This window comes from Drechmeria coniospora, chromosome 01 (genome assembly GCF_001625195.1).
Source record: "Drechmeria coniospora strain ARSEF 6962 chromosome 01, whole genome shotgun sequence".
Taxonomy (NCBI): Eukaryota; Fungi; Ascomycota; class Sordariomycetes; order Hypocreales; family Ophiocordycipitaceae; genus Drechmeria; species Drechmeria coniospora.
In genome coordinates, this window is record NC_054389.1 from 7183391 (window position 1) to 7193023 (window position 9633).

The 9633-nt window shown below is 57.6% G+C and overlaps 2 protein-coding genes across 2 annotated transcripts; one reads left to right on the forward strand and one right to left on the reverse strand.

Moving 5' to 3' along the window:
* Window positions 1-269: 269 nt before the first annotated feature.
* DCS_01873 (VHS domain-containing protein) lies at window positions 270-2589 on the forward strand (the record flags this gene model as incomplete). The annotated part of the gene is made up of 5 exons (XM_040799204.1): window positions 270-330; window positions 422-1086; window positions 1163-1829; window positions 1905-2296; window positions 2383-2589. 5 exons carry the CDS (start codon window positions 270-272, stop codon window positions 2587-2589), a joined length of 1992 nt encoding a protein of 663 aa, XP_040660087.1.
* Window positions 2590-3641: 1052 nt separating this feature from the next.
* On the reverse strand, window positions 3642-6480 carry DCS_01874 (uncharacterized protein; the record flags this gene model as incomplete). Its single annotated transcript, XM_040799205.1, has 3 exons — window positions 3642-3918; window positions 3976-6011; window positions 6286-6480. The coding sequence occupies 3 exons, from the start codon at window positions 6478-6480 to the stop codon at window positions 3642-3644; spliced, it is 2508 nt and encodes an 835-aa protein (XP_040660088.1).
* Window positions 6481-9633: the final 3153 nt, after the last annotated feature.

Here is a 9633-nt window from a genome sequence, read left to right on the forward strand (position 1 = left end):
GAGTACATACGGAGTAGATGTACTTAGGTGTAAGCACTCACATGGACTTGCACATATCATCCATCACCGTGCCTGGATACTATTGGTTCTTCATCAAGTGTCACTACCCCAGTACTTGCCTCTTTGGGTTTACGTAAAGGTTCACATCAGCGACCGATTAGGTCGTTATGGGATTAGTGCGGGGTACCTAGTACTGTTGCAGAGCTCAACTTTGGCTTGTTCTCGCTACAAACCAACAGCTAATAGGCCGTCTTCATAATAATTAACGAATGGCCGCCGTCGTACCACCTACCTTGTCCGTTGGTTACTCCGCATCTCCCATCACCACCCGTCAGACGCTGAGCTGGCCGGAAGGAGAATCTTCATCTCAGCCGCTTCTACTCTCGTGCATTCCTTTCCGGTCACTGCCTCGACTTCGTAGGCCACCCTGCCGTCACCGGCTTGCTCACTTTCGCCTCTCCTCCTTTTCCCCGCCAAACGGTCACTTCATCCCACCTCCCCAACGTCGCCAGCGACATCGTCGCCGGCATCATCGTTTGGGCCATGGAAGCTGCCTCTGCCCGTGCCGCAGCCAGCGACCGCTGGGGCGACTTTGGACGTGCTCCCTCGCAGCTGCAGCGCTTCATTGCCGGCGCCTGCAGCCCGGAAAACTACGAGCCCAACCTCGCGCTCAACCTCGAGATTTGCGACCTCATCAACAGCAAAAAGGGTAGCACTCCTCGTGAAGCTGCGATGGCCGTCGTCGGCTATATCAACCACCGGAATCCAAACGTCGCTCTCCTCGCCTTGAGCCTGCTCGACTACTGCGTCAAGAATTGCGGCTACCCCTTCCACCTTCAGATCAGCACAAAGGAGTTCCTCAATGAGCTGGTCCGCAGGTTCCCTGAGCGGCCCCCCATTCGGCCAACTCGGGTTCAGGCCAAGATTCTCGAGGCCATAGAGGAGTGGCGCGTGACCATTTGCGACACGAGCCGCTATCGGGAGGATCTGGGCTTCATCAGAGACATGCATCGTCTGCTGAGCTACAAGGGCTACATGTTTCCCGAAGTCCGGCGGGAGGACGCTGCCGTTCTGAACCCCAGCGATGTAAGGCTGCCGAATGTCCACTCCGAGTCGATGGAATATCTGGGTGGAACTTGCCGCTGATCAATCCCTTGTCCAGAATCTGAAATCGGCCGAGGAGATGGAGGAGGAGGAAAAAGAGGCACACTCGGCCAAGTTGCAGGAGCTCATCCGTCGCGGGACCCCCGAGGACCTTCGCGAAGCCAACCGGCTGATGAAGATCATGGCCGGCTACGACACCCGATCCAAGACCGACTATCGTGCCAAGGCTGCCGAGGAGGTCGGCAAGATTCAAGCCAAGGCGAGACTGCTGGAGGAGCGTCTCGAGGCTTTCAAGCCGGGCGACGAGATGGTCGAGGGCGACGTGTTCAGCGAGCTGGCCTCCGCTCTTCAGAACGCCCAGCCGAAGATACAGAAGATGTGCGAGGAGGAGTCGGACGACCACGAGGCCGTGGCCAAGCTGTTCGAAATCAACGACAGCATACACCGCACCGTCGAGCGATACAAGCTGATGAAAAAGGGCGACTTGGACGGCGCTGCCAAGGTCGCGGCCGGCGGGCCAACCCCGTCGCAGACGGCTTCCCTCGGCAAGGCAGCAGCCAATGAGCTGTCTCTGATAGACTTCGATGCCGATTCCATGGCCGGCAACGGCACCGCCGATGGCGTCTCTCATGCCGACGGCGTCGAGAACGACCTCCTGGGGCTCGACATTGGCGGCTCCTACGGCCAGGGCGGCACCATCAGTCTTGGTTTCGGTGCGAACCAAAGTGAGTGACCTCCGAAAGCAGAATCTGATCTGTGCGTTCGGGTGTACTTATGCTCATCCCTCCCTGCCTGTGTAGATGTCCCCGGTCCAGCCCTGCTCTCCTCCATGACGGAAGACAGCAGCGCAGGTGGTGCCATTTCCACACAGACCCAACCCTTCTCGCAGTTCGCCTCCTTTACGTCACCGGCAGGGTCAAAACCGACGACTCCGCTGCCTTCGAGCCACCAGCAACCTCCGCCGCCGCCGAGGGCTGAAGATGACGAATGGAATTTCACCTCGTCTTTGCCGACCGAAGCGGCGCCGGCCTTGCCGATGGAACACAAGAGCAACATTAGCGACGCAAATCTACAGGCAGATTTTCTTGCCAAGCGCATTGCCAACGGCAATTCGATCAACATTCTCTTTGCCTTTACCAACAAGACGGCGCAGCCGATATCTGAGCTGCACTTTCAGCTTGCCGTGACCAAGGTACGCGCAACACATTTGCGGAGTCTGAATGCGATGTAGAGTCGGAACTTGGACAGAAAAGATGCTAACACATTTCCTTCCATCAGGGCTACGAACTTCAACTCAAGCCCCAGTCCGGCCGCGACCTCGCTCCCAAGCAGAGCCGTGGCATCACTCAAGCGCTCGAGGTGTGGCGTTCGGGTAACCGGTCAGAGAAGGTGGAATCCGTGAAGCTGCGGTGGCGTGTCGCCTACAAGCTTGGAGCGGAGCAGAGGAGCGAGATGGGTGAAGTCCCCGAGTTTAGGCTGGCATGAAGAAGGCACACGAAGAAGGCAAGAAGGCAAGCAAGGGCAACTTGCTCCAAAGACTCGTGGCAAAGAAGCGGCAAGAAGAAGCGGCAAGGAGACGAGATGGGCCGAAACGGAAGGGTTTGAGGCATGGCACAGGGAGGCAGACATTGCCGACTGCTACGACTTTTCTTCCTGATCGTTGTTGGCCCTCGCCACCGGACAGGACAGTTCATGTAGAAACAAGACCAAATCTCTTGGTATTAGATTTCAATGCTGATAGACTGATTACAAAAGCTCCAACACACCATGCAGCACCATGCACTTGACGTTGCCCATGTCCGCTCCCCGCTCCCCTTTCGATTCCCCTCCCTCGCACAGCATACTCTCACTAGGAGCGTACTCAGCCCCGAAGCCCCCCCCCTCACTCGAAAGCAAGTTGATGTCATAACTCCCTTCTATCGCGTCGGTCCATTGGCCTTCCATGAAAGGACGGCCATTTAAAATCCCACTATGTTGCTCCCAACCGTATGGCACCCGAGCACCCGCGAATCACCCCATGATGAATAGATACAAGTCGGGCGGGTTCGTCGGATCGATGCATCGCCCCCCCGCCCAAACCGCTCAACCAAATGCGAAGTTCACTTCGAACCAGCATTGCCATACGCCAAACGAAAACCGTCGTCAGGGAACACCGTCCCAGAATGTAGTCGTACACAACACGACGAGAACAAGAAGAAAATTAGGCGACCCATGGGTACCAGTCCTCAACCAAGCTTCTGAAGTCGGACAATGAGACGGCGTCGGCAAGCTGCTAGGTTCGAACCCCATGGGATTTGGGAGAATGACGATAAGCACGGCTTGTGACGCGCATGCTCTGCACCATAAGCAGGAACGGACGTGCGTGCCGATGAAGGGGTGCACCGGTGGCAAAGACGTCGCTCGCGGAACTGTGCCAAAATTGATGACAAGCCGAAACCGCCGTCCAGACGGCCGTGGTCTATCCACTTCCTGGGCGACAAGCTCCTGGCCATGAGGAAAATTGTCGTTGTGCTTGCATGGAGACGACGATGCGTCGCTCAAGAGCCCAGTTCCTTTTTCGACAAGGATGGCGTCGTGGGTTGCAGCACGTAGCCACTCGTTGGCGTCGTCTTGGACAGCTGGGCCGCACTCTCCTTTTCGGCCTTTTCCCTCTCTCGCTGAAGCTTTTCCGACTTGGTGATGCGGGGTTTGCGGGCGACACCGCCGCCTCGAGACCCCGGGCCGCCTCCGCGACCGGCGGCGCCCCCTCTGGTTGATCCTCTGCTGCCTCGGCCGCCTCTGCTGCCCCGACCTCGCTTGGGAGGGACTTCCTTTCTGCGTCTGGATTAGCATCGGATCTGGCGAGCGCAAACGGTGGAATCCTTCACGTACCCGGCGGCCGGCGGTTCCACCTCGGGGACCAGAGGGCCCGAGTAGACGAAAAAGCCATCTCTGCTGGCGGCTGCCTGGGCCTGCCACAGCAGTTCCGAGTCGTCGACGAAGTCATCGTACACGTCGTACTCGTCCTCCTTGAAGTTTCGCTTCTTCTTGGGCTTGGCACGCGCATCCGGCCCGCTCGTGCCGCCGTTGTCCGGATGACTCCCGTCGCCGTCGGACAGGTCCACCGACAGCTCATCTTCCGACACGGGAACAAACTCTATGCCGTACTCCGTCTTTTCGAGGGATGCCGTCGCCGCGGCGATGCGCGCTTTCCGATCTCGGTTGGCGGCCTGCCGAGGGTGCAGGGCATCCCAGCCGTACTGCTCCTGGGCCATGCGCATGAAGTTGACGTATTTGTTGGTCTCGCCGCTCTTGATGGCGACATGGAGAACAATGCTCGGAGCCTGCAGTTCAACCCTGCCAAAGTCAAGGATGGACCTGCCCTCTGACGGCTGATTCGCACCGTCCGGCTTGGGCGTGGTGGAGACGCCGGCGTGAGACTTGTCGATCTTACGCACGGCACCGTTCGACAGCGTCGCCGAGTCGGCCTGGTTGCCGGCAGGCCGCTGGACGAGGGGTGGCAGCGGTGGAGCAGCGCGCTTCGATTCCTGCGGGGCCCGGTGCGGTGCGGGCGAGGGCGCGGACGCCGGCGCGGACACGGGCGCGGCAGCTGGAGCCGCGGGCGCGGGCGCGGGCGCGGGAGTCGACGTCGGCCTGTAGGGAGGTGAAGGGGGCACCGACGTCGAGGCAGGAGTATGCAGGCGGGACTGGGTAGGGGCTGGGGTGCCGCCGAGGCGGTATCCCTGATGGGCATGATTCGACGACGACACGGCGGGAGGCTGAGGCTCGAGCATGTTGGCGATGGATGGCGAGCCGCGGGCATGCTGGGCCGAGGCTCGAGGGGTGCTCGACTGCGAATGCTGCGTCGGCGTGGCTGTTTCGCGGACGGGATCGTAGTTTCCTCGGATTGGATCGTAGCTCAAGCCGCTGCTGCGGACGGGAGCGGTGCTGGTCGTCGGCTTCGAGGGTGTGTCGGCGTTGAGGATGCTCTGCATCGAGCCGGGGTAGCCCTCGCGCTTGGGCATCTTGGGAGAGCATCGACGGTCCAATGCTTGCTGCTGGTGGGTGGAGGACGAAGCATGAGTGGCGGCCTCGGCGGCAAGGGGATGGGCGGTAGCGTCGGCGTCGGCGTCGGCGTCCGACGCGGTAGCGGCCTTGCGCTTGCGCTGGACGGGTGCAGAGGCAGAGGCGGACGGGGCGGCGTCGGCATCGCGGGGCTTCCTCGGCTTTCGAGCCTTGGGCTGCTCGGGGCCGTCGGTCGATGCCGTCGTCGGCCGAGGTTTGGCGACGGTGCCGGGCTTTCGACCAGGCTTCTTTCGGGGGACACCGGCGGCGGTGAGCTGGACCCACTGGCCGTCGATGAACTCGAAGCGCTTCGGGGCTTGCTGACGGCCGCCGGCAGTCGTGGCAGCCGTCGAGGGTTGGGTGTACTGCTGGAAGGTGATCTGCCGTTGGGCCGCCTGCGCCGGCGGTGCGGAAGACTGCTGCTGGTGCGGGTTGCTGCCCACGACGATTTCCCGGTCCATGGCCGGATTGCTCTTCCGCTGGCGGCCCTTCTTGGGGTGCGAGGGCGAGGCCGGCCCCGAGAGCGAGCCCGAGGGAGGCGATGAGAGTTCGCCGGCTGACGATTCGTATCGAGACGTATCGCCAGCAGCGGCCATGTTCAGCCAAGACGACAGCGACTCCGTGTAGCCGGCCGGCCGTTGGCGCGTCTCGGGCGAGGAAGGGAACGAATCGAACGGAGAGGGACGTGTCGTTGGACGAATCGGGGGGGCGTCGCGAACGAAGCCGAGCAGTCGAGTCAATCCGACATGGGCGAGGCCGACGAGAGAGGAGAACACAGAAAGGAGGACGGCGAATGCTCGGCGGAACAAGCAGGCGGAGGAGAGAATGTTCGTGTGAGCGTGCAGGAGCGGCGAGTGAGCGGGCTCGAGGACGAGAATAGATGGGTTGACGGTACGGGTGAATCACGGCGCATGGATTTCGTCTCGTCCTGTGAAGAAGGCCGCGCGCGTGCAATCAATCCATGTACGCAGAAGAAAAGGTGTGAGTGGACGTGCCAACGTGCGCCGCTCGTTTTCCACGTCCAGGTGGCAGCGTCGTAGCGGTTTGGGTGTATTAGTTGCAGTGCTCCGTACTCCGTACTCGGTGCTGCAACTGCAGTATTGACGGCCAATACCTCTCTCTCCAAGCACTCCGTACAGTGGCCGGGTTGGGATTGGCGCGATTGGTGCGATTTGATTGGCCAGAAATGCAGGGTGTGGGGAACGAAGGAGGGTAAGTAGGAAGGGGTCGGAAACCGCTGTTGTGAATAGCCTCACGGTTGAACCACCGCAGTCGTCGAGCGAGGTTTGGGCGGGAAAAGTTGGCTATATTCAACGAGCTCCCGCGACGCATACGTGACCGAAACGCGGGGTTATGGGCAGTATGAAGGCGGAACCAGATGCGGCAGAAATGGCTGCGAAGGATGATGGACGTTTGAGGATGATGCGAATGGCGCGACGATGCGAAATCGATGCAACGGGCCCGCGTGGTTGGGAGTATTCTCGTCGTGCGAATGCTGCGGGACGGAAATGGTGAAGAGGAGAAAGAGTTGGGAGGCGAGTCGAGTCGGCAGGTGGTGGGAGGAGGGCAAGCGAGGGAGAGGGAGAACGGGGCCGGATTTTGTTTGGTCTGCGGGAGGCTACAATGCAAAAAGAATAGGGTATTAGCAGGACGAGTACGGAACGGGCACATGCGAGTGTGCTAGAATGTACACATTACCGCACACGGGGGGGTATCGAGGTATATACTTGCTTCAGGATAAAGCAAGCGCACGGAGCAGAAGCCGTAACGAAAGGGACAGGCGGACGGGGCGAGCGACTGGGTGGAAAGTCGACCAGCCGACGGAAATTAGTAGGGAACGGGAGCCTGGGGAGGGGAAGGGTTAGGGGAGGGCTAGGGGGTGTGCCCTTTCCGGGAGGTCGGGGGGAGTCGGGGGGAGAGGCCTATTCGATGATGCCCCCAACTCTCAGCGAGCAAAGCAGAGAGTGTCATCAGGCACAAACTACTAGGTACGTAGGGAGGAAAAGGGAAAATTACTGGGTCGCCGGTTCAAATCACAAAGGGGCGGGGGACGAACAGGTGGGTGGTAAGGACACCTACCTGGTTTACAACGTGCGTAAGTATGCTTCATGCCTAGGTCAGTGTGCAAGTACCACTACAGCTGCTGCAAATGGCACATGCTGGTCAACAATACGGAGTAGCCTACTACAGGACACCGAGGAAGTACGCAGCACTTGTACAAGAAGTATAAGTACTTATGTGGGGTCCACCTACTCCGTAGTGTGCAAATACATACTAGGTAATCAGGCAATCCGTACGGATACGGAGCACCTACTTACTTCGTACTGTATAAACCTAGGTACCTAGTACCTTTACCAGTAGGTGCTAAGTTAGTTATTTCCTTGTACATGTACCCTTGGCTTTGCGGAGTGCTGTGCATGTAGAATGGGTTTAGGCAGTGTTCCGGCCACACGCAGTATTATAGACTGCAACTAATAGCACTAACTTGCTTACTAGGTACCTACTAGGTACTTAGTACTTACATGAAGTACCAGCAGTACCTACCTAAGTAGGTACCTAGTACTAGGTACTTGACGGCTCAACATCGTTCACCACATCGATACGGACCAGCAGTTTGCGGTATTCGTAGCGCAAACCTGGAAAGGGCCTCCCCAGGATTACAAGGAAGTCGGGTGGGCAAATCCTTGCTCGAATTTCCTTGGGGCGATGCGGAAAGGCGCAGGAGTTGGGGCACAAGCACGTGGGAGTAGGCGTCTGCCGAGTCAAACGACGGATAAGCAGTGATATGGCGACCTCGCCTCAGCGACTAGGTCCGACGGACACGTTCACCTGCCTACACGCACATTAAGTATAGTGGGGTAAGCCAAGTCCTCTCGGGAACGGATGCGATGGGAGTGTTTGGAGAATGTCACGCACAGAACGTACTCGTAGTGCCGCAAGGTCGGAGAGGAACATGTAGATGTGATGACTGAGGACGGAGTACTCGGTAATAATTATTGATGTGTTGGTACGCCGGTGGTAACGACCTGCTTGATGCACCTACATGTACTTGTAGGTGCACACTCATGCATGCTGCACAGGTACGGTAATTACATGATGTGTTGTACTGCATTTGTACAGTAAGAAAGTACTTTTACAGTACAAGTAATATTACTTGCAAGTCCCTTTCCAGTACGTTTGTACATGACGTGAGCATGCCAAGTGTACTGTACTTGTACTTATGGAGTAGCAATCACATATTCATGCATGACCATACATGCAGCTATTACTTGGGAATTAAAGTGGGAGTACGGAGTATCCGTACTCCGTACCTACTCCGTACATGTACATGTACTTACTTACTGCACTGCATGTAAGTACTCCGTACAGTACTTACTTTGTACGGAGTACGGAGTACACGTGCTAATGTTCGAATCGATCGGCGCTAATGCAGGAGCGGCGGTGGCCTTGCATCCCAGGCTGCCCTGTCAAACCACATGCATTCATGCATCAAGTACTTGCAGTAATTGTACAGTACGGAGTATTACATGCTCCGTCTTCCCAACTATACAGTACTTAAGTACCTACCGTAAGAACTTGTAGGTACAAAGTACGGAGTACGAATATACTAGAGCACCCAATACTCCGTACAAGTACGAATAGTTGCTGCAATGAATAGTACGAGTACATGACCCGTTGCCTGTGTTGTAAGTAATAAGTGCATGTAAATTATCAGCATTGCCTGCCTGCCTGCCTGCCTGCCCCCGACTGGCCTAGAGCGAGAAAAAAAAAACCGACGCGTCTTTGGGCGAGCTCCATCCTGAAGTTACCTGCACAGTACTAGTACCAAGCTCGTACAACAGCCAATTCTAGGTCCCGAGCCTCGCGAGAATGTGACACCCGTGCGATGAAGGCATTCCCTCCGCTGCGAGGAAACCAGCGGGCCCGCTGCCGATTCAATCGTGCAGCTGATGTGGCTTCTTGTGCAGGCACATGAGCGTTCAGGAGAGCAACCGAGATTAAAAGTCCCAGCCTGATCGCCGCGCCATGGCTGCTTCCGAGTCTCACCTGGGTGTCGGCTGCTGCCGCGTTGGGCGGTGTGGGTACTGCCACATGTACTCCGGACTCCGCCTTACCGTACCTGTACAAGTAAGTACTTACACCCGCACCTACCGTGCTTGTTGTGCGGCATGCATGGCTCGATGTACATGTACAAGAGACTGCACGCTTGGTAGCGTGCTCCAACACGTACTCGATACATGCGGTGCAAGTAGTTGTAAGTATTCGTTGCTGGCATAAGTATTTCTTGCCGAGTGAATGCTTGTACCAGTAAGTACATGTACATTTTAGAGTACATGTCCCGGGAAATCAGCTTCCGTTCAAGCACGTTCTCGTCCGAGTTCGACAACCTACCATGCATGTATTATTACAACTGGCTATCGGCACCATGTCTTTGTCAGCCAGCCAAATTTGACCTCGCATCGTCAGCAGGGCAACGACGTCGGC